Source organism: Oryctolagus cuniculus, chromosome 16 (genome assembly GCF_964237555.1).
Source record: "Oryctolagus cuniculus chromosome 16, mOryCun1.1, whole genome shotgun sequence".
In the NCBI taxonomy this organism is placed as follows: Eukaryota; Metazoa; Chordata; class Mammalia; order Lagomorpha; family Leporidae; genus Oryctolagus; species Oryctolagus cuniculus.
The window spans coordinates 23,590,514-23,615,661 of NC_091447.1; the positions used below are offsets into that span (position 1 = coordinate 23,590,514).

General features: G+C 41.9%; 1 protein-coding gene across 3 annotated transcripts in view; it reads left to right on the plus strand.

Moving 5' to 3' along the window:
- Positions 1-24,387, plus strand: part of AVL9 (AVL9 cell migration associated) — a 75,945-nt gene extending 51,558 nt beyond the window's left edge. For 2 of the 3 annotated variants that reach the window (XM_051853280.2, XM_008261619.4), the window contains exons 11-16: positions 6,754-6,888; positions 8,063-8,282; positions 10,410-10,527; positions 15,289-15,342; positions 15,853-15,941; positions 20,004-24,387. In XM_051853280.2, coding sequence (XP_051709240.1) covers positions 6,754-6,888; positions 8,063-8,282; positions 10,410-10,527; positions 15,289-15,342; positions 15,853-15,941; positions 20,004-20,119 — 732 coding nt within the window. In that variant the 3' untranslated portion in view covers positions 20,120-24,387. Of the gene's footprint in view, positions 1-6,753; positions 6,889-8,062; positions 8,283-10,180; positions 10,279-10,409; positions 10,528-15,288; positions 15,343-15,852; positions 15,942-20,003 lie in introns of those variants that run through there. The other variant, XR_007922338.2, reaches the window with a different exon arrangement.
- The last annotated feature ends 761 nt before the right edge of the window (positions 24,388-25,148 follow it).

A 25,148-nucleotide genomic window follows, 5' to 3' on the forward strand; every position in this document is an offset into this window, starting at 1 on the left:
GATAGCAGTGGTGGATGGCCCAAGTCCTTGGCCCCTGCACCCACAAGGGAGACCAAGAAGAGACTCCTGGCTCCTGGCTTCGGATCGGCATAGCTCCGGCAGTTGCAGCCATTTGGAGAGTGAACCAACAGAAGGAAGACCTTTCTCTCTGTCTCTCTCTCTCACTGTCTGTAAACTCTACCTGTCAAATTAAAAAAAAAAAAAATACACATTGCCTCCAGCAAAAGATCATTTAATTTAGAATGCTCTTTTCAGTTTATTTGTAACTTTAAATGAAACCATATACATTTATAAAAGTTAAATGTATACATAGTTAGAATTCATATTTTATATCAGACTGATTCAACTCATTTAAGCATTTCTTTTAAGTTTATAATTTATTTACTTGATTGTAGATTGTCATTTTCAGATTTAGGGAAACTTCACATAACTTAATGGACTAGCTAAAATGTAAGGAATGCATGCTTATTAATGTTACTTAAATGGAACCATATTTTTTCCTCTCAGTGTTTTTGATTTCAGCCATGCCTGCATGAACTTCCTTCTTTTTTTTTTTTTTTTTTAAGATTTATTATTTTTTTGAAAGGCAAAGTTACAGAGAGGCAGAGGCAGAGAGACGGAGAGAGAGGTCTTCTATCTGCTGGTTCACTCCCCAAGAGGCTGCAATGGCCGGAGTTGGGCCATTTGAAAGCCAGGAGCAAGGAGCTTCTTCCCCATCTCCTCTGTGGGTGCAGGGACCCAAGCACTTGGGCCATCTTCTACTGCTTTCCCAGTTACATTAGCAGAGAGCAGGATTGGAAGTGGAGTAACCGGGGCTCAAACCGGTGTCCATATGGTTGCTAGTACTGCAGGCGCAGTGGCTTTACCCACTACATCACAGTGCCAGCCCTGCATGAACTTTCCTATGACTTTTCCTGGGTAGTTTTCCTTTATACAGCTCTTCTGCAGTTCATCACTTGTATGGATGATCACTTGCATTGTTTCTAGTTTCTGGCTACTACAAATAATGCTGCTATGAAATTCTTACTCAGGAATTTTGTTGTACATTTCATGAATTTCTTTAGGATTCAATACCTAGAGGAGAGAGTACTTGTCGCTCCCCCATTCACGGAGGAACGACACTGTACCCTGTGCTGTTCTTTTTGCCCGGCCCTTCCCAGGTTAGCTGCCGTTCCCCCACTCGTGGAGGAACGACACCGTCCCGGGTTAGCTGCCCACCCCACCCCACCCCACCCCCGCCTCCGCGGAGGGGCGGCACACCGCCGGCCGGCTCTCTCAGGGGTTGCTCAGATGTTCCTCAGATGTTCCTGGTGCATGTTGTTTCTCTCCTCCTTTATAGTCCTCTTCCACCAATCCCAACTCTGCTGCCCACACACCGAGCACGCTGCTCTCCTCCATTCAGGAGCAGGATCAGCTCCTGCAGCTTATCAGTTAAACTGGTGAGGCAGCTGCGTAGAGGTTGTTTGCTGTCGCTCAGCGCCATTGTGGGAGATCACATGCATAGAATTAGTCCTAGCAGTTCCAGTACTTTAGTCTCAGTTGCTCCCCACAAGTACTTGATGATAGGAATAGATATCTTCTGCTTTATTGGGTAATTCCAAATAACAAAAATACTTCAGAAAGCTTGTGGGTAAATTAGAAATTTATTTTGGTAGGATGCAATCTTGAAATCCACGTATGATTTTTCATAATACATGTTTCCATGAACTTTTGAAGACTCTTCATGTTTTCTAAAGAGAATGTGTGATGATTTCCATTCCCACAAGCAGTGTATCAGAGTTTCCCGTTGTTCCCTGTTCCCACAAACACTTGATATTGTCAGACATTAATTTTTAACCAGCCTGATGAAATCTGATGGCTGTTAGTTTGCATTTCCATCTGCTGGTTCAAATGGCTTTTTTTTTTCCTTAAGATTTTATTTACTTGAAAGGCAAGGTTACAGAGAAAGAGATCTTCCAGATTTGCATGTCTTAGTGATCACTGTTGACATTGAATATCTTTTCATATATTTTTTTGCCTTCTGGGTTTCTCTTTGCGTGGTATCAGTTCAAAGCTTCTGGGTTGTTTTCCTTGTCACTGACTAATGGAGCTTCTTCACATGTTCTAGATAATTTTCTGTTTATCCTTTTTTTACTTTTTGTTAGGGTTTTGAGAGTCTTATTTAAGAAATCCTCAAATTTATTAAAGCAGTCTCTCCTATATTACTTTCTTTCTTTCTTTCTTTTTTTTTTTTTTTTTTTTTTTGACAGAGTGGACAGTGAGAGAGAGAGACAGAGAGAAAGGTCTTCCTTTGCCGTTGGTTCACCCTCCAATGGCTGCCGCGGCCAGTGCACTGCGGCCGGCGCACTGCGCTGATCCGATGGCAGGAGCCAGGAGCCAGGTGCTTTTCCTGGTCTCCCATGGGGTGCAGGGCCCAAGCACCTGGGCCATCCTCCACTGCACTCCCTGGCCACAGCAGAGAGCTGGCCTGGAAGAGGGGCAACCGGGACAGAATCCGGCGCCCCAACCGGGACTAGAACCCGGTGTGCCGGCGCCGCTAGGTGGAGGATTAGCCTAGTGAGCCGTGGCGCCGGCCTCCTATATTACTTTCTAAAGTTTTATAATTTTGTCACATTTTAGGTGTCACCTAGTTTGAATTGATTTTTGTGTATGGTTGGGGAAGGAAGTCTGTTTCTGGATTCTTTTATTGTTCCATAGGTCAGTTTAGGAGAGACCTGACATCCCTACAGCACAGAGGCCTCCATATTCTACCTTAGGAATGTGCTTGTTTTCCTTGACTAGAGAAGAGATGAGAAAACAGCAGTTGGTCCTGATCTGATCTAAGCGCTTTCCGTGTGGGCTGAGAGCAGGCCTACTCTGCTCTTGCATGTCTTCAGCAGATCAGCTCCTTAGTAGTTCTGTTAGAGTTATCAAGAGTTACGGTGTGTTTCTCTTTGCTTTTTAATTGTGGTTTTAAAGAAAAACACATGAAACAAAATTTACCTTCTTTACCACTTCTAAGTGTAGTTCTAAGTGTGTTCACATTGAAGTGCAGTCACAGCAGATGTCTATCTGTGAGCAGCTTACTTCAGTTAGCGTAGTGTCCTCAAGGTTTATCCATTACAGCACGTAACGAGATTTTCTTCCTGTTTGGGACTGAATAATACTCCACTGTGTGGATGTGGCATGTGTTCATTATTCATGTGTCCATCAGTGAATGGCTATTGTAAGTGAATAATGCTGCCATGAACTTGGATATGCATATATTTCATCTGTGTTTGAGGCTTCCATTACCTCTTAACACACTGAGGTTTCAGACATGCAGGTGAAAGTGCTCTGGAAAGTAGAGGGCCAACAGTGGACTTAGGGGTTGAAGCTTCTTCATGTGAAAGAACCCATTGCTTTTGCTGCTCCCATATGTTAAGGACTTTTCAAAGCTTTAGGCTAAAGTGATCACCACTGAAATTAATGGCATAATTGTAAATCTGTTTTGGACTGATATTTTAAATAATTTTATGACTAGTACTTCCAAACCATCTATAATAAAATCTAACTTCCATTCTATCTCCTGCTACCCAGCTACCCTCAACATGGTCAGTGTCTTGTGTTTCTTTCTGAGGATATTTTATGCACAGATACATGGATATTTTCCCCTACCTTAACACAGTGGCAGCAGAATATGCTTCTTTTTTGTCCCATTTTCCTTCTTACATAATACTTCTTAGAGATGAACTTTGTCACTTTTTATGCTGTGGGATGTTTTATTATACAGCTGAAGATTTATTTAGCCCCCAATTGATGAGCAGTTTGGATAATAAATGACTTTTCATAAATATAATATCACACTGAGCAGGGATATCTATAAAAGAAATTACAAGAGGTCAAATGCTGGACCAAAGGCTGTTTATTAAAATTTGGAAGATATTTTTAAATATATTTTTTAAAGCTTTGAACTACTTTTTAAAAAATATTCTGAGTTTTGGTGCTGCTATAGATCTAGCCAAGAATCCCACTGTTGGGACAGGCATTTGGCCTAGTGGTTCAGCCACTTCCAGCATCAGAGTACATGGGTTCAATTCTCAGTTCTACTCTTGAGTCCAGCTTCCTGCTAATGCAGACCCTGGGAGGCAGCATATGATGGCTCAGGTGTCTGGGTCCTGCCACCCATATGAGAGACCTGGGTTGAGCCTCAGGCACCCAGCTCTGGCCCAGCTCAAGCATTTGCAGGCATTTAGGGACTGAACCAGGGGATAAGAACGCTGCCTCTCTCTCCTCTTTACTCAAACAACAATAATTTTAAATCTCTTTCTTTAATTAAAAAAGCAAATACCACTGTTGATAGTAAACTTTTCTCTAACAGAAAGTACCTTATCAAGAAGATGAGGAAGGATTCTCACCCTGTTTGGTGGGGTGGATATTCCTTGGGGGTCGGTCACTTCAAGTATAGAAGAGCATTCATTGTTGTCTTGTTTATGTCTAGAAAGAGGCACTTGGGAAAGGAGGTGTCCGGGTGGACATTTAGCCTAGCCATTAATGTGCTGGTTAAGATGCCCCTGTTCCACGTGTGAGTTCCTGAGTTTGATTTCCAGCTCTGTCTCCTGACTCCAGCTTCTTGCTAACACAGTGCCTGGTAGTGCAATGGTAATGGTTTAAATAATTGGGTTCCTGCCAACCATGTTGGATGCTTGGATTGTGTTTCTGGCTCTGCACTGTGGCCCAGCCCAAGGTGTTGTGAGCATTTGGAAAGTGAACCAGCGATGGAGGAGCATTCTATTCCTCTGATTCTCTGTCACTTACATAAGTAAACAAAAATTAAATACACAATACACAAGCCAAGCACCTGCTAGGACCCCTGATCTGCAAACCTGTTGTTTAGACTAAGTGATTCTGGATGAAGAGCAGGGGTCCTTTCTGCCTTTAGTCCCAAGGGCCTGCATCAAGAAACACTGTACTAAACGTCTGTCTCTAACACAGAGACATGGATTTGTTTTTGCTGCTGCTTTTAGTGTTTTTACTGAGTAGGTAAAGACATCAAGAGTAAGGATAAAGCCAAATTACTAGACCTCTGTTTCAGCTCCAGAAGCTTCCCTCATGTAACAACCCACATGTTAGGTACAAAACACTCTCCTAGATGCAGTAAAGAATTTGAAATTACAACAGGGATCTCCTCTCCTTGGAGAGATTTGTCTCATTATATAAACAAGAACAAGATGTCATCCAGATAACTGTAATTCAGTATTTAAAAGGAGAATGAGAAGTTAAAAAAAAAAAAACTGTCATAAAACTTGAGGCGAAAACAAGTTAAGGGACTCAGTCTTCATACCTGGCTTCATATACAGATCATGCCACTTGAACACCTATTTAGCAGAAATTCCATGTTCTCCTTCAGTGAATCATTTCAGTGTTAACACCCTTTTTTAATTAAATAAAGATTTATTTTTTTAAAGATTTTATTATTTATTTATTTGAAAGTCAAAGTTACATAGAGAGAGGAGAGGCAGAGAGAAAGAGAGGTCTTCCATCCGATGGTTCACTCCCCAGATGGCCACAATGGCCGGAGATGTGTTGATCCAAAGCCAGGAACCAGGAGCTTCTTCCATGTGGGTGCAGGGTCCCAAACACTTGGGCCATCTTCTACTGCTTTCCCAGGCCATAGCAGAGAGCTGGATCGGAAGAGGAGCAGCCAGGACTAGAACTGGCGCCCATATGGGATGCTGGCGCTTCAGGCCAGGGCATTAACTCACTGCACCACAGTGCCGGCCCCGATTTATTTTTTGAAAGGCAGAGTGACAGCAATCATCCATCCATTGGTTCATTCCCCAAATGGCCACAATAGCTGGGACTGGTCTGGGCCAAAGGTAGAAGCCAGGAACTCCTCCAGGTTTCCACATGAGTGACAGGGGCTGATACACTTGGGCCATTTTCTGCTGCCTTCCCAGGCATATTAACAGGGGGTTGGATGGGAAGTGGAGCAGCCAGGACTCAAACCAACACTCAAGTATGGAATGCCAGCATCATGAGTGTTAGCTTAACCTACTGTACCACAACACCAACCCCTCCCAGTGTCAAGTAACACTTTTACTGTCAGATAATATATGGGATTTTTTGAATACTTAAATGTCTTCTGCAGTTTATCACTTCAACTGATTTTCAGGGCAGTGTTATTTTCAAATACAATTCAAATGGAAGTTAATTAGATATATAACTGCTACTGGTGTCAATTTTGCATTAAATATTTAGTAACAGATGCTTTGAAATATTTTTGCATGACTTTTAACCATATAAAATGAATGCTGTGAGGTGCTTTGCTATTCTCTTTGGTGTTATGTGCCAGAGTTTGTGATTTAAAATCTTAACAACTTTCTACTAAACGGTGTTTTTTTTTTATGAGTTTAATACTTCATAAAGTGTTTTTTCATGAGTTTAATACTTCATTTCTTAAGTGAAAAAGTCCAGCTTATTAATTACTGTAGAGACTTTTAAGTTGAACCAAGGAAAAAAGTAACTTAGTAAGACATCCTTCATGTTAAACCACCTTGCATGATTTGACCATTCATGGAGAAGATTAGCTAATCAGTAACTGGGTTTAGTGCAGGCAAGGCCTGAGGTTCCACCTGGACTGTTAGTGTAGTGAGTCAGAGGTCGGCTGGCTGCATTAGGGACAGGCAGGGAACGATGGGAGCATCTCATCCTACTGTTGGCGTGCTGGGCTTGAAGAGGAGGTAGCTGTCCCTTCACTTTTCTAATACTGTCTATTGCTCTTACAATTCATAGGGATATCTGTGTTTGCCATATATGGCATTGCAGCAGCATCATCTTCTGTCTGATGTCACCGTTCGGGGATTTGTTGCTGGAGCTACTAACATCCTTTTTCGACAACAGAAACACCTCAGTGATGCCATTGTGGAAGTACGTTCATGTATGAGTGTGCACTTGACCCTGGTGCTCCCTTTGTTCCTTTCTTAAATCTGAAAGTGAAAGTATAGTGACAGCACTAATCATGATAATGCTTGCTATGTGCAAGGCATATGAGCACTTTATGCAAATTAACTGATTTAATTCTCATAACAACCCCGGGAAATAGGTACTGTTACTGTCTGCATTTTACACCTGTAGAAGCTAACTGAGACTGAATGACTTGCCTGATATTACACAGCAAATAAGCAAGTGATCCAGGACTCCAGCCCGAGCATTCTGGCCTACCATGATTTCATGACTCATTAAAATGTGTTTATTGTTTAAATAATTTAAATCCTTCTAACCTGTTCGGTATGCTGCTGTTATCAAGATGGAGGAATCTAGGAGTTTAACATTTTTATCATTCTATAAGAAATTAAAATCATTGAATTTTACAAGTGAACTCATTTTTCAAAGAGAAAAAGAAACTTCGCTGCACTAAAGTTTTTGTAGTTTCTGACACAAAGCACCAAAACATGCTTCATTGGAAAATGGTGATGAAAAAAGAGCGATCTAAGATTCAGAGCTAGATTTATGATGATCCCAGTTTTGAGGAAGAAAAAAATAATATAACATCCAGGACAGGAAGATACAAATGAGAAGACCACAAAATTTTTCAGGATCATGGCTTATACTCTTTCTGAAATTGATTGGTAGGCTCATGGATATTTATTTTATTAATGTACTTCAGAACTAACCTGTGACATACATTTCTTTGTATACAAAATAGTACATAATAAAAGTATTCTGAAATATCTGTGCACTTAAAAGCAAAAATTTTAGAAATTTTAGTTGTTAAGTTTATTCATTTCTGGTTGGAAGATAAAGATGATTTTTTTTTACCATCCTGTATTTCTGTATTTTCCAAAATATTTATAATCTGCATGAATTACTTCTACCGATCAAAGTAATACATTCATGTATGTATTTTCTAGAAACAAAAATATTTTTAAGTAAAAAAAAAGTATCAAAAGCTGTTTCTTCCTTAGACTCAACTTTTGAGAATGCTGTTCCTCATTTTTTATTTCCAGCTCTGCCTTCCCAATAATTCCTCTTCCAAGTGTGGCATGGGTGTCTGTATTTGCATAATTGCCCAGACTCTGACTTACACCTGGGTGCCCTCTAGGTGGAAGAAGCTGTGATCCAGATCCATGATCCAGAACTCAGGAAGCTGCTTAACCCAACCACTGCAGACCTAAGGTTCGCAGATTACCTGGTGAGGCACGTGACTGAGAACCGGGATGACGTCTTCCTGGATGGCACGGGCTGGGAGGGAGGTGACGAGTGGATCCGGGCCCAGTTTGCAGTCTACATCCACGCCCTGCTGGCTGCCACGCTACAGTTAGGTAAGAAATCATGCCAAGCACATGGGTACCTTTTGTGTTGTAATTTTTAATTTTGTGACATTTATGGTAATTTGAATTGCACAAGAAATATATATTCATTATAGAAAATTACCTGTTACTCCCTCGTATAGAAATAACCAATCTTAAACATTTTGAGTATTTTATATCTTTCCAGACTTTTCTATGCATATATTCTAGACTTGGGTTTTATGGTATTTTGGGTGGTCCTTCTACAAAAATGGATCCCTTCATACCTGTTTCCTGAAATCTACCTTTTCTTTATAAGAAAAACATAAACATATATGAAGTCATTAAATGCAGTTCTTTATGACTTTATATAGCTGATAAGTATTTCATTGTCTACAAGGGAATATCAGCATTTGGTGGCTAATTATGAGTACTTGTTAGAAATTTTTAAGATACATAGAGAAGAAATAGTAAAAATAGAAACCATTGAAACTCACAATCTAATTGCTTAAACCTTCATACTTAACATCCCATTGTGAGAAACAGTATCATTCCTATTAAATGGGTAAAATGGGGCAGGTGAACATGAATCCAGTACTGTATTAGAGCTGTATCGTTCTCCATAGAAAAAAACGAGAGTGGAGCTCTGCGGTGAGATTGTCCACCTCAGACGTGTGACAAAAATTAGTAGCTCTGTTGTCATTAGAAGAGTGTTGAGCTGTGTTCTTCCTCTTCAATTATCTCTCCTACTGTTTTTTTCATTGTAGTGAAATACACATAAAATTTACCATCTCAGCCATTTTTATATAAGCAATTCCATAGTGGCACTAAGAACGTTCATGTTGTTGTGTCAGTAGATTTGTTTAAATCAATACCACCTCCACCTTCCAGGTTAGTCAGTCACCAGGCTTCAGACATGTTTTTCATTTGTAAAGGAAGGCTAAGAAAGAAGTCTTCTTCTGTTAATGGAGTATTTGAAAATTTTTATTGCCGCTACAAATGTCACACCTGAGACTTACAGAGTTACCGTGAAAGAAAACCCTATTTTCCATCATTCATGTGGCTTCAAGAGTCCAGGAGGCTGTAAGCCATGAATAATAGGTGCTATTTTTTTTTTAACAATTAACCTGTGAAAGGAATGTCTGAGCACTTTACATCTAATAATGTATTTCATCCTCACAGCAATCCTGGAGGTAGATACCTTATCATCTCCATTTTACAGAAGAGAAATGAGAAGCAGAAATGTTAAATAGTTGGCTCAACCATCTGCGAAGAGGCTGAGCTGGGATTTTAACCCAGTCTGGCTCAGACCCATGCTCGTAAATGAACAAGGTCAAGGAAAGAAATAGGTTCTTAGAAAAACTTCCTCATGCTGCATATGGAACTTCTCTTCCTTTCCCGATAGCAGAAAGTACTTGGATTTCACCTTCAACGCAAACAGCACGCAGTTAATATGTGAAGCAGTAGCTACTTGAATCAATTCTCCAGACTTTCTGTATTCTTCCCAGTGGAAGAAGTGCTCCACATTGAAGCATTCCCTTGGTATTGATAAAGCCAAACACTTTTTACATTAAATATGAAAATCTCTATTGTTATCTCAAATAATTTTGACAGTGAAATGCTTGGAAACCCAAGAAGGAAACACTAAATAGACAAAGCCCAAAAAAGAGAATAGTGGCGGAAAGAGCCGATTGATTGTAATTATTCTCAATCGTTTTTCATAGAAAAATGACATTTGTGAAAAGATAGGAAGATCTAATCTAATCTAATTGCCTACTCCATATGTATAAATCAGTTTGTTTATTCACCTTCAAGTCTGTAGTTTTTGTTTAATAAATAATGCTATCCTCATAATGTAAGGAGAACATGGAAATATTTTGGAGTTATAAGGAACCTTGGAAAATATCTGGCTCAACCCTCTTATTTTCCAGTTAGGAAAATGAAGTTCTGAGTGATTAAGTGACTTGCCAAAGGCCACATAGCTTCTTAACAGGATTTCTGGAACTAGACCCAAGTTTCCTGACATCTGGTAGGCTATCTTCCAAAAAGAGCGGGAGGGTGGGGGGATAAAGCCATTCCTTTACCCCTTTTGGTTGTTAGTCTTCATGTCCCTGAATGGCTATGGTCCAGCTCAACTTTTTTCAAATGTTTCCTTGGCAGATAATGAAAAGATATTATCGGACTATGGGACAACTTTTGTTACAGCGTGGAAGAATACTCACAACTACAGGGTATGGAATAGCAACAAGCATCCAGCACTTGCAGAAATAAATCCAAAGTAAGCACATTCTCTGAAGATTGACGTATGATACAGAAAATGGTAGTTGTTCTCCACATGCCCAATACAAAGAAAATCATCTTAATTTTGATATTGTAGCTTCAAGAGTCTCCATAAGTAGGTTACAAAAAGGCTCCCAAATACAGAGAAGCAGCTTACAGACTGTTTTCACATTCAAAGTTCTTATCCAGAAAGCACATGGTAATACTGGCAGCAGTGAGGTTTCTCTAGCCCTTGATGTGGTGCAGAGAGGAAGCACAGGGCTCATGGTGATGCTCCTGCATGGTAGTTCTTCTCTACCTTTCCCTGGAGCTGTAACGCATCCTTTAACAGGATTCCAAATAGCGTAGAAGTCTAGAAGGAAATACCCCTGGTATCAAATTGCAAGGGTGTTGTAAAACAGGAAGTGTGGCAAACCATTAAAATTGATATATGAACTCCTCGATGTGTGTTCAAGTTTTCACATTAGATTCTAAAATTCACAAAAAGTTCCTGTCACAGCATTGACACATTGAATATTGACTAACTGAAGGCTTTATACCTACATAGGCACAGAAGACATGCTGTAGATTGGGGCCATTATGAAATAGCATCTATGTGTGAATGCCACAGAATAGAATTGAAGGAGATCAATTGAAATAGTGTGTACACTCTGGGAAATCACTTTCTAGATTACAATGATTTTTTAAAATTATTTACTTGAGAGAGCTTCCATGGGTCAGTTCGCTCCCCAAATGTCTGCAACAGCCTTGACTAGGCCATGCTAAAGCCAAGAACCAGGAACTCAACCCAAGACTCTCACATGGCTGGCAATGACTCAGCTACGTGAGCCATCATCCACTGCCTTCCAGGGTGTGAATTAGCAGGGAGTTGGCATCAGAAGCAGAGTTGGGACTTAAACCCAGGCACTCCAACATGGGATGCATGCATCTCAGCCAGCATTTAAAAAAAAAATTATTTATTAGAAAGAGTTATCCAGAAAGAGAGAAGTCTTCCATCTGCTGGTTCACTCCCCAGATGGCCACAATGGCCAAAACTTGAATAGGCTGAAACCAGGAGCCTGGAACTCCATTTAGGTCTCCACGTAGCAGGGCCCAGGTACTTTGGCCGTTGTCCACTGCTTTCCCAGGCCCATTAGCAGGGAGCTGGATTGGAAGCAGAACATTCAGGACTCAAACCTGCTCTCCAGTAAGAGATGCTGGTGTCACAAGCAACAGCTCAACTGCTGTACCACAATGCTGACCCCTCAGCCAGCATCTTAATCATAAGCCTAAATATCTACTCCCAGTTGTTTTCTTTTTTTTTAAGATTTATTTATTTATCTATGTATTTATTTGAATTTATTTATCTATGTATTTATTTGAATGGCAGGGCGACAGAGGAGGAGATACAGAGAAATCTTTCATTCTCTGGTTCATTCCCCAAATGACCACAACAGCGAAGGCTGGGCCGGGCCAATGCCAGGAGCCAGAAACTCCGTCCAGATCTCCCACTTGGGTGGCAGGAACCCAGGCACTTTGGCCATCCTCCACTGCCCTTCCAGGCACATTAGCAAGGAGCTGGATTGGAAGCAGGGTGCCAGGACTTCCACTAGCCTCCAGTGTAGGATGCCAGCGTCAAAAGCAGCAGCTTAACCCACTGACTCCCACAGCACTGCCCTGCCCTGCCCTGCCTGTTTGTTTTTTTTTTAATGATAGAAACATACATTGTCTGTTTTCATTGTATTTTTTTCTTTTCCTAAAATTTTTAATTTTAATTTGTAATTAGTTTTTTGTTGTTTTGGTTTTTTAGATTTTTATTTATTTATTTGAGAGGTAGAGTTACAGACAGTGAGAGGGACAGACAGAGAGAAAGGTGTTCCATCTGCTGGTTCACTCCCCAGTTGGCCACAACAGCCGGAGCTGTGCCAATCCGAAGCCAGCAGTCAGGAGCTTCTTCCGGGTCTCCCACACAGGTGCAGGGGCCCAAGGACTTGGGTCATCTTCTACTGCTTTCCCAGACCATAGCAGAGAGCTGGATGGGAAGAGGAGCAGCCAGGACTAGAACTGGCACCCATATGGGATGCTGGCGCTGCAGGCAGAGGATTAACCTATGCCACAGCATCGGCCCCTGTAATTAGTTTTTGTTTTGTTTTGTTTTGTTTTTTTTTTTTTTTTTTTTTTTTTTTTTTTTTTTTTTTTTGACAGGCAGAGTGGACAGTGAGAGAGACAGAGAGAAAGGTCTTCCTTTGCCGTTGGTTCACCCTCCAATGGCCGCCGCGGCCGGCGCACCGCGCTGATCCGATGGCAGGAGCCAGGAGCCAGGTGCTTTTCCTGGTCTCCCATGGGGTGCAGGGCCCAAGCACCTGGGCCATCCTCCACTGCACTCCCTGGCCACAGCAGAGAGCTGGCCTGGAAGAGGGGCAACCGGGACAGAATCCGGCGCCCCGACCGGGACTAGAACCCGGTGTGCCAGCGCCGCTAGGCGGAGGATTAGCCTAGTGAGCCGCGGCGCCGGCCCCCTGTAATTAGTTTTTAACAGATTCAATGTAGATAGAATTCTAAGAACATAATGATATTCCCATCCTCCATCCCTCCTTTCCACCTCATTGTATTTTAAACTTTTACTTTTTGGTGAAAAAAGAGTCAAAAGTTAATTTTGTACTTATTATACTATTATTTGGGGGTTGGTGTTTACTTGGATAAATTGGAGATAGAACTTAAGTGATGTTCGAAAAGATATCCCTCACCACCACATACCCATAACCCAGATATTTAAGCCATGGCAGTTTGGGAAGTGTTGTGGGTGAGTTGGCACAGAGTGTTTTTGGAGAATGTATCTGTTAAGCTTTATGTCATCTATCAAGGAAAATAACGAGGCCCAGCACCAGTGCTGATGAATTTCATCATCATGCTTGGCTACAGCAGAAAGCTAGATTGTCATTGAGAATGAAAAGGCAAAGCCACTTTAGTAATATTAAATAAACGGGCTAAGATTTCCAAGTTTTCTCCACACTGACTTACAAGGACTGTGTTCTGAAGCATACTGAAGGGAAACAGATGTGAGCCTGTTTGCGGTGGCCACGCCCTGAAGGCAGCTCTGCTGTAGCTGTCAGCTGTCATCCCAGTCCTGCATCTGGGGCCTTTGACTTGAACCAGCTCTGCAGATTTTAATGCAGGTTCTTAAGAGGCTTAGTTGAAATGAGATTTTAAAGGATTGTAAAATAGTGGTTAGAAAAATGTGTAAGGAAATTGAGGTCACTGAGGTTGAAAAGAAGGCTGAAGAAGGCCCTGTAAGTAGGGAAATTATGCAACCATGATAGCAGATTTGCAACACTTTCATCAAATTAAAAATAAAAGGCAATAGTCTTCAGTCATTATCATAGAGTGTAATTTAGAAATATTCTGTACAGTGGCCGGCACCGCGGCTCACTAGGCTGATCCTCCGCCTTGTGGCGCCGGCACACCAGGTACCGGGTTCTAGTCCCAGTCGGGGAGCCAGTCTCTCTCCCGGTTGCCCCTCTTCCAGGCCAGCTCTCTGCTATGGCCCGGGAGTGCAGTGGAGGATGGCCCAAGTCCTTGGGCCCTGCACCCCATGGGAGACCAGGAGAAGCACCTGGCTCCTGCCTTGGATCAGCGCAGTGCACCGGCCTTTGGAGGGTGAACCAATGGCAAAGGAAGACCTTTTTCTCTGTCTCTCTCTCACTATCCACTCTGCCTGGCGAAAGAAAGAAAGAAAGAGAGAGGGAGGGAGGGAGGGAGAGAAGGAAGGGAAGGAAGGAAGGAAGGGAAGGAAGGAAGGGAAGGAAGAAGGAAAGGAAGGGAAAGAAAGAAAGAAAAAGATTCTGCACTAATAGTAATTTCAGTTCCTAAAGGACAGCTCTCTTAAGTTAACATGCTGCTGACAAGTTTCATTCTTTAGATACAACCTTTCCAGGAACATAGAGAATGATTAAATGATTCTTTAATTTATTCAATACTGTGATTGAAGAATCCAGAAAATGGAAGAAATGTTACATTACTTACTTTAGCCCTTAGAAGTTTGTTGTCATTTGAAAAACCATAAACAGCATTTGATAAGTAGCTGTCAGTTTTACCAAGAGGCTTTCTCTCCTAGACCTTGAGAGAGAGACCCAGGAGGATGAGATAAGAGTTTGGTATTTATTGACCCTGTCTTTTACAGTGTAACTGTGATCAAGTTGCTTGTTGTGTTGTTTTGTTTTGTTTTAATATACTTTTCTCCTTTTGTACAATGGAAATAGGGAAGTAAGAATAATATACAAAGTACAGATTTTGCTGAATCATCTACAGATCTTCACATGATCAAGAATAGCACACATTTATAAGGTGTCCAGGATCAAAGTATATCTGTGACCATGGCCTAAATCAGTGACTCACCCAGGACAGCCTTAAAAATGTTGATGCTTGGCTCACATGCCAGACCAACTAAATCAGAATATGAGGGTAGCATTAACACAGCATGCTCTACCCCTCCCCAACCCAGGCATTCGCACTCACACACACATTTGTTTTATAATTGAGGAAACTGAAACTCAGAGGGGTAAGTAATCTCTTTGGGATCTCACAGCTGTAAGTGGAGACCTCTGTTAATCAAAGCCTCATTTCCTCGTATCAGGTTCAGATCACTACCTCCCAGCCATGTTACTTCTTAGAGGTTTACTAATATTCTGATATTAGTAAATATATATCTTCTGATAATAACTTTCTTTTTTGCGATTATTGGTGAAATACTCATAGGCCAAATTCAAACTTTGTTTTGCAGCCATCCATTTCAAGGCCAGTACTCAGTGTCAGACATGAAGTTAAGATTCTCACAGTGAGTACTTAGAGAAAATATGGGAAGATTCTTGTTTGAATTTAAGCCATGTGTTTCATTGCTAATTGGGAATTGTATTTCTCTACTTGATACACTTAGGCTTCAAATAGTAACCAAATATGTGCAGAACATTCTCTAGCTCAGCAGTGTGTATGTTTAAAAATGAAAACACTGCTGTTCCACAAAGAATGGTGTGAACTACTAACAGAATTTGCCATTCTCTTTTTGGTGAAATGCCTTTAACAAAGTGTGACTCTTGGAAGATGTAACCATACATCCTTATGTCTTGGCCACTTTTTGGTTCAACTGGATGTTCCTTTAGTATATTTTGAAAGTTCATATGCTTAAAAGATAAGTAAATTAATTTATTCATAACAAAAAATGAATAGTTGATCTCCTTTCCCCAATAGTTCTAATTTGGGATGGTTGCAGAGTAGTTAGTGTGTGTTTTGTGTGTGTAAGATTTTTTAAAATTGTACTTAACACTTAACACTTCTTTTCATTACTCAGTTCTGTCCAGAACAGTGAACGTGGCAAAAAAATTGGAAACGTCATGGTCACAACCAGCCGGAATGTTGTACAAACAGGAAAAGCTGTGGGTAAGGCATGCTGTTAGCCAGGAACACATTAGAATTTTAACACACTTGTTTTCTATCTTCATTATATAATTGATAAAAACAAAGTTATACAGATCTGGGTACACATAAGAATACAGAAGTTCTTAAAAATTTTTGTCTTATTCATTAAAAAACTGATATCCTGTGGCACAAGATATCAAAGGTCAGCAAATTTCACCACACCTGATGGAGTGTGACAGAATTTTCTGATAGCATCTGTTCTGATTGAGGCTTTGGAGTTTTTCTACTCCATTCTTCTTACTGACCATGTTTTTTTTATAAATAGCAGAAACTTGTAATAAAGTAGGCATTAAGAGCTGCTGCCTTCCAATGTAGTATCATATAATGAAGAAAATGCATGAAACCAGCAGTTGATTTTTGAAAAGATCAGCATTATTTACAAAATCTTTACACATTGATAAAGAAAATATACAAATTATTTGTTGGGAATGAATGTGGAAATGTCACCATAGATCTCACAGACATTAAAAGGATAATAAGAGAATATTATAAACAACTATACACCTACAAATTTAACAGCATAGGTAAAATATTACAGAAACTCAGAAATGGTATTATCTCTCCATTCTCTGCTAGTTTACAAGGTTTCTGTAGAGGATTCTGCTGTGTAACGAGAATTCTTTTAAAAGTGCTCTGGTACTTTTTTCTTGCAAACTCTAGAATACTCTTGTTGTGCTTTTAAAAGTTTGACTGTAATGTGTTGTGGTGAGGTTCTTTTCTGATCATGTCTCTTTGGGGTCCTAGGAGCTTCCTGTATTTGGATGTCTGTATCTTGCTTCAAATTAGGGAAGTTTTCTGCTGTTGGTTCATTGAAAAGGTTTTCTAAGCCATTCTTTTCCCCTTCCTACAGGAATTCCCAAAACTAGTATCCCAGGGATCCTAAACTCTGTTTTCATTCTTTTTAGGTTGTTTTCTTTTTTGTTTTATGTGACTGAGATATTTCAAAATATCTGTCTTCAAGATCAGATTCTTTGTTTTGCTTGATCAAGTCTGCTATTAAGGCATTCCAATGTCTGACTGAGTTCTTCTGTTAGAGTCCGAAAACGCCCACCGCCTGAGGAGCGTCTCCAAGAGACTCTCTCATGCAAATTGCAAAGGTTTTTTTTATTTTTCCAGCATGCTGGGGCTCTCTGATCAGATCAGAACAGAGCAGCCCCGAGGAACTGAAGTATAGGGTTTATAAAGGCAAAAACCGCAAGATGGAGGGGGGGGGGGGATACATGGTTGCTATACACGGTTGCTAAGATCAAAAGAGAGTACATAGTTACTGGGGTCAACATAACCTAAGACCTAAGTGAAATTAATATCCATCATAATCTTGACAATACCAGTTACAATCGTACAATTATCATATATGATCTTGACATTAATCCAAATTATATGTAAGACATAGACAAATCACATTTTTATCATTAACCCAGGTGCAACCTTTCTACTTTTAAGCTTGAGCAATCATGCTAGGGGGTTTTTGTGCTCTGCCAACGGTGATGTAGTGCACTGCTATTGTCCAACTATTTGAGATCATAGTTTCAGACCAGAGTCTCACGGTGGGGGGGTGCTTTCCCAGAATGGAGTCTCAAGTGCTCCAAAATGGAGTCCCTCCTGTCAAGGTGCTACTTCACTCTGTCTTATTTTCACAGCTGCACCAGGAAGATTTAAACCTGTAAGCTTAAGCTTAACTTTTTACACCCGCACATATACAATTTTAACTCTTCATTTCTAACATTTCTGTCCAGTTCTTTTCCAGTATCTCTCTTTGCTAAATCCTTCATTCTTGTCCTCTGCTGATTTCATCATTCTACACAGCTGTGTGTCCATATGCTCTTGTATCTCTTGGAGTAGCCCTTTAATCATTCTAAGTCCTTCTCAGGCATTCCATCTGTCTTCCTTCAGGGCCTGTCACTGATGGTATTGTGTTCCCTTAGGGCCATCATCTTGCCTTGGTTGTTCGTATTTCTTTGTTTCTGCACATCTGGACAGTCGGTTGTTTCTATCACTTTTAGAAGATAGCTTTTAGAAGAAAAGCTTGGAGGCTTTTTCCTTAAGATTGCCTTCTATGTCTTTAGTTCCAGTTGGACTCCATAGTAAATAGTCTCCTTTTACTTTTTTTTTATTTTTCTTTTGCGATAGTTGCTGGTAGTAGTAGTAGGGATGTGGAGTGTTCCTGTGGCTCAGTGCATTTGCTGGAATCCCTGTCGTGCAGGTCCCCAGGTACCTCCAGAGGGATGGACTAGAGTCAGGAGCTTCTCAGGTATTAATAGCCACTGCCCCATTACAAATCCCCACGAGAAGCACTAATGCTGGGTGGAGGAGGCGAGTCCCACAGATGTCGTTTTGAGAGAGTGGCTAGAAATTCCATGAGGTTGACTTTGGCTCTGGGACAGCCCACCAAGCAGCCCTAGGCCACTCTCCTTGATAAAATTTCAACCTTGAACATTGCAGTGGTACAAAGAGTTACGGTTATCTCTGATTCACCAGTTATTTACATTGTTCCCCATCTTCTTTATCACATCAGTATATAAAAATAGAACTTAGCTGCTGCAATAGGTTGACTAACCCATACTGAACACAATTCAGAAGCCTCAAATCCAGCTGATCTCTGTGTAGGTGTGCTTACGGCTTCAACGTTCTGTAGCTCTAGAGAGAGACTGAGATAACCCTAGACTCATTTATTTAAAAGACCAGCAGAACAATGAGCCCTACTGGGAGGTTTGCTTTATTGCAAGGTAATGGAATTTGATATATAAGCATTTATTTCCATGCAGTAGTATATATTTGACTTACTTTGAATTTGTTTTTATTACAAAAATTCTACTCCACTTAAATGTATACAATGTTGATTGTTAAAATAATGGGGGGATATGTTCCAAGATCCACAGTAGATGTCTGAAACCACAGATAGTCCCAAATCCTGTATACATAAAGCTTTTTCCTATACACATAATTGTGATAAAGTTTCACTTATAAATTGGGCATGGTAAAAACAACTATTAATAAAGTAGAGACCAATTATAATGAAATGCTATAATGAAAGTGTAAACATGGTCTCTCTCAAGATATTGCATTTTCACCTTTTCACTGAAAGGAGGCACTTTATGGCTTCTCTTTGACAAGTCTGAATTGCCAGTGTCACTACACTTGCACTTTAGGGCCATTGTTAGGTCAAAGAAGGGTTCCTTGAATGCCAGCACTGTGATCCAAGGCAGTCACTCTGCTGACCCAGAGGGCTGCTAAGCTCTAAGAGGAACCTGAGGCAGTGTGGGTATGCCGGGACAGAGGGATGGTTCATGTCCTGAACAGGGTGGAAGAGGACGGTGTGAGATTTCAGAACAGTGCACCGTTTTATACTCGTGAATTCTTTGGTTTTGGAATTTTCCCTCACTGTTTTCAGAGCAAGGCTGACAGTGAAACCACAGTGAGGGAGGACTGCTGTACCCGCTTGTGAGTGATGTTGCTGCTGGGCATTAGACTCTCAGGCCCAAGCCCCTCCACACTCCCCTAAGAATAGTGATTTGTGCAAGTGAGCTCACTGTAGCACCAGCTTTTGAAGTAACGTTCTTTAATACAAAATAGACCTGACACAGGTAGAACTCTGTATGTTTTTCTTTAGTATAACATAGTTTTAGATGACAACGGTAAATTTCCCTAAAACAGCCTAACTACTCTACTCTAGATAGGATGTTCCCGATTGTCCACTTAGTAATTAAGGTACAGAGAGCAGGGTTCACTTTTTAAGCTTTCCAAGTAATACTAATGTATGGCCAGTATTGCTATCCCTGTGAGTACTAAACAGTTTGATAATTTCAGAATGCTTAGACTAGGCACCTACCCCAGGAAATTATTCAATTTCCTATAAGACATTCACATGAAAAGGAACCATTTTGAAATTAGAAATTTCAATTATATTAGTAACTATGAACATACTGGAGTATTCCAGTGAGTTAACATTTATTAAACAGCATTGGTCTTTGTCTCTTAACAAAGTGAAGACATTCTTCTTGTTTTCTCCGCCTCTTCACCCAGGCCAGTCGGTGGGAGGAGCTTTTTCCAGCGCGAAGACAGCTATGTCTTCGTGGCTTTCCACTTTCACCAGCTCCACCCCTCAGAGTCTCACTGAGCCGCCAGACGGGAAGCCCTGAGCGGGGCATCGGAGGCCTCCATTGCTGTCTTAGGTTTCAGTGTCCCCTGTGTGTCTGCTGCTGCCAGACTAGCCACTGGCCACGGTGCACAGCAGGGGGACGACGCATCGGACTGTGGACACAGACACTTGAGCCCTGTCTGAGTGATTGTCACAGGATGCTGGAGATGAAATCGCAGCTATCACAGGGACGGCGCTCCAGGTTGGGTTGAGATTGACTGCTTTTGTTTCATTCTGAGCCTGATTAAACGCACCGTGGACCTTCCCATCGATTTTCAGTTCTGACGTTATACATTTGTTTACTTTAGAAAAATTTTTACTTCTGTAAATTTTATCTTGTTTTGCTATTTGGATATCTACATGGTCAATGTAATTTATATTTGCTAAAATTAAGTTATATTATTATTTTAATTTCTCTCAAGTTGGCCCTAAAATGTGCTTATAAAGTTAAGTGGCCACATAGTCCAGCCTTTGTTATTTCCCTGAATTATATGATGATTTTTTTGTTTTCTACCCACAAAACACTTATCATCTCACTCCTTCCCAAATGTGTGAAAGCCAGGGGCAGTAGCCTGCAGGAGGGGGTGGTGTTCCTTCCAAATCCTTAAGGACCTGTTCTGAGGCCTCAGGGAGCTCACTGCGCTTCCCTTCCCGTCCTAGCTGTGAAGAGGCTGTGCAGGCTGGCCTCGTGCTGGTCCCGTGGCTGGAAGCAGCTGATGGGAGCGAGTCTGTCCAGCAGTCCTTTCAGAGACCTGGCCGTGGCTTTTGTCAGCTCCAGTCGTGTTACAGTTTTTCACCAGCTTTTTTTAGCCCCATGTGTGTGCCTTCTAGTTTTTCTTTTGAGCAGGTTCCATAGGGTGTGTCAGAGGTATAGGTTTTTCTGTCATATTCTCAGTTTTAGTCTTCATAAAGCTTTTCAAGGCCTTTGGCCTTCCTACTTCCCAGACTGAAAATCCCCCTGTAGTCAGGTCCTTTACTCTTGTAAAGGAGAAGCAAGATTACTCATAAATATTAAAACAGAAACCTCATCTTAGCGTGCAGACAAAAACTGCAGCCAGGCCATCGGTCACCTGTTTCATAAAAGACATGATTTCACGTTAGCCGCACCTGTTGTAGAAGACATCTGGTTTCGCGTTAGCAACTGCATGTTTGTGCCATCCACTGCTGATCTGTACATAGCTGGACCTCACGTGTTTGCCATGCTCAGCTCCCATGTGCTTTCCGGGGGACGTGGGATGGGTGTTCTCAGGGAGTACTTAAGGTGAAAAGGCTGCCTTTTCTGTAACAAAGGACACTTGGGGGAAAAAATACCTTGTGAGCCTAATCGTGTAGTCTAAAGAATGTTGGTAAAATAAGGGGCCTGATGAAGAGAGACACTGTTTACACTTGACTGATCACTTAGGGAATGCTTATCTAAGAGGCTGATCCTCCTACGGCATGTGAAGTGAGCCGAGGGCATCAGCCAGATACCCCTCAGTTTCCCTGTTCGTGTTCTGACACAAGTCCAGTAAGCTGAAAGCTGACTTTCCTTTGAGCATAATAACATAAGAAGCTTCCAGTGATGATCAGTTGAAGGGTTTGATGTGAGGATTCCATTAATTCACTTCCACCAGGAAAGTGAACCTTGGGAAATCATACTTGAAGAAAAGGAAGTAATACCAAACACCCTTCAAAGGTACTTGAAGCAGTGTTGTGCCGAGACTACAAAGAATCCACTCTGACCTCTTGTTCTACGAGGGCACATCATCAGCCAGGGTAGTCCTGTCCATTTGCAGCACCAGAAGTTCACAAGGCCAGGAGCCAGGAGCCCTTAGGAGGGACAGACAGCTGATAAGATACTGGTTTTTCCTCAGTCTGTGTGGTGTGCATGGTTGGGGTGGCTCCCATCTCTCACTACTCAAAATCAGCTCAACCTATACTTTGGAATCCACTGAAATAAAAATAGCTACATGAAATTCACTTTTGCTTTAGTATTACTTGTCCCCTATTTAATATACATGTTATTTGAACTTGCTATTAATGTTTCTAGTTAAAATTTTACTCATAAAGTGGTCACTTAACTGGCCTTCAACCTAAAACAAATAATTTCAAGAAGTAGAACTGTTGTCATAGAAAGGATTGGAAGAGTGTAAGTGTTCTTCCTGTAAGTATATCTTCCTGGGATGTGGAACTTTCAGGCAGGCCAGGCCATTGCCTGGTAGACAGGGGTCCCAGGGAAGCCTGGCCCCTTGGCCCCTGAGCCTGCACACTTCCGGATCGCATTCCAGGCTCCCCGGCCGGCCAGCTCTGAAGCAGTAGCCTCCCAACCAACATATGTTGAGAGTGCCAGCATCAGGCCAGCTTCCAGCATGTCACTGAGAACAGTGGGAGTGGTGGAGTGTCCGTGCCACTCTGGCCGAGGCCGAGGCCTGAGGAAGCCACAGGGAACCAGCCTCCTCAGGTGTGCGGGCTCGCAGACTCTGGCTGTAGCCTGCTGGCAGCTTCCCTGCTTCCAGGTGACTCAAAAGGAGTTTTCAGAAGAAAACCTCTCATACGCTTGAATTCATCCCAAGCACGAAAATGACAGTGACGTAGGTAAGGAAGAGGAAGTTAAAGCTACTGGTCCTGGCCTCCATGGATAGAAAAGTTGCATGTCAGATAAAGGCCTAGAATTGTTTTGCATATATAAGCAATATGAATAGTCTATCCCCAAATCCCATTGTGATCGCCGGCCCTCAAGCCCCAGAACAATTCTCATCTACTTGGGCTTCAGGAAACAGCAGCAAACCAGAGCACATGACCAGGCTCCCTCAACCTTATCTGCTTTCCAAGTGCTGTAGTAAGCATTTAATGTTTCTGAGGAGAACTTCCTTTGGAAAGCCAAGAAGAAAGGACATTAGCACGGAAGAGAAGTGAAAAGTTGCAGCATAGCCGAGGAACGAGGCACTTAAAGTCTGACTGCAAGTATCCCAAGAGCAGTGTCTGATCTTCAGAGGCGTAAGAGTTCTTTTAGAAAGAAGTAAGAATTTCATCTGCTGGTTGGAGGTCTCAATGCAGCTAGAGCAGTGTCTGCAGGCGGGTTTTGTTCCCATCTTACGTTTTGTGCAGAAAGTCAGGTGGAAGCCGCAGCCAGCGGCCCTCTGCCCTGTGGCCTTGGGATGAGTCGGGTGTCCTTCAGCGCTGTTAGGGGCCAGTGTCCTGATCCTCAGCCCCGGGAGCGGGCCTGCGGCAGCCTACCAGAAAATCACTGCACCATGAGGCCTGGAACCGTACTGGGGAGCTGGCTGGGCATCAGATGGCCTGCTGTGACCCTCCCCGCAGCCCGGGAGCCTGCGGCCCTTGTTACTTGAAGTCTGTTGTCATTCCTCATAGCATAATGTGCCACTCAAGTCTTAGGACTTTGTAACTGGGGAATTCTTCCATTATTTCCAGCATTCCATAGATACTTGTCTAAGACAAAAGGAATGTGGATCCTTACTCAAAAATATTTTATACACATGCCTTCTAACTTTCCTTATGAAGGAGGATAAACTAGCTCCCTGTGTGGTAACTCCGAAAGTAAAAGATGGTGCATGTCTCTAAGGAGTAGGATATATTTTGTAAAATTCTAAATACATTTGTATTCCTGTGCTGTTGTAAAGTTTACCTTTTTACTTCCGCCAATTAAAGATATAGAAACTATATATTTAAATCATGTAAAATGGAACGCAATTTAGGGGTTTTTGTCCAGTCTTATTTTCCATCAGCTTACACACACATAGTATGCTGCTCAAGTTTTTTTCTGTGCAATATAAAACATTGGAACATTTCAGTCAGGTACTGAGCCAGAAAAGGTAATTGAAGTTTTGAGAAAGCTTCTTCCTTAGAAAATATTTTGTTATTTTTTTGAAATAATAATATTTTATAGCTGGAAAAGGTGAAGACTTAGGTGTTTCAGGGCATAGGTTCTTACATTCAGGAAGCATCTGATTGAGTTTGTGAAAACATTTAATGGTTACAAAAATAGTAGAACTACTTGAGATGAAAGGTTTTCCACAAACCCTGTCTCAGAAGGTTTAGCTTAGAAAACCCGGGAAGTTTTCTGAGCAGCTTAGCTGCAGCACGTGTTTTGATCAGAAAGGTAGCTCCTCTTTGCTGTGATAGTTCTATAGTTTGTACTAATTCTGGTTGGTTGCTGGTTTTTTTTTTAAAGTGTTAAAATTATAAATCAAGTCTAATCATACTGAATTGTAAAACTTCTATTGTATATTTCTTTAAAAATGAGAATAAAATTACCCTGTTTGACCTGCATACATCTGTGGCTGGCCTGTCTTGCGTATCATCTGTGTGACTTGTGGTCCACTTAAAAGTTGGTGACAGTGCCAGTATCGTTTAAGAAACCAGCACACAGGAGCGGATGTTGTGGTACAGTGGGTTAAGCCCCTCTTGGGACGCCAGCATCCTGTACCAGAGCGCCGGTTCCAGTCTGGGCTGCTCTGCTTCTGGTCCAGCTCCCTGCCGATGTAATGCACCTGGGAAGGCAGCTGACGATGGCTCAAGTGCTTGGGCCTCTGCTATCCAGATGGAGCTCCTGGCTCCTGGTTTCAGCCTGGCACAGACATAGCTGTTTGTACCCCTGGGGAGTTGAACCCGGGGGTGGAAGATATTCTGTGTGTGTGTGTGTATGTCACTCTGCCTTTCAAAATAAGTCCATCTTGAAAGAAAGATCACACAAATGAGCTGCAGCACCTCTTGCTCCCTTCGCCTCTGCTTTGGCACTCCTGGCGGTGCCTCAGCTTTCACAAGGGTGACTTCCGCAGGAAGAGCACCAGCAGTCCGTGAAGCGCTGAGGCACGGAGGACACACACAGGCTGGTCACACGATCGTGTCCCGTCACATCGCTGCAGGAACCCCGCAGGGGAATACGACACTGTCCAAGCACACCATCTTGCCAGCCAGACTGGTAAGCTTCAGTCCATGGCATTTCCACCGACGACAACTGGCACCTTCATGTACGTGGCCATAAATTGTGGTTCCCTGGAAACTGTCCTGACCCCCGGGGACGTGTGCTC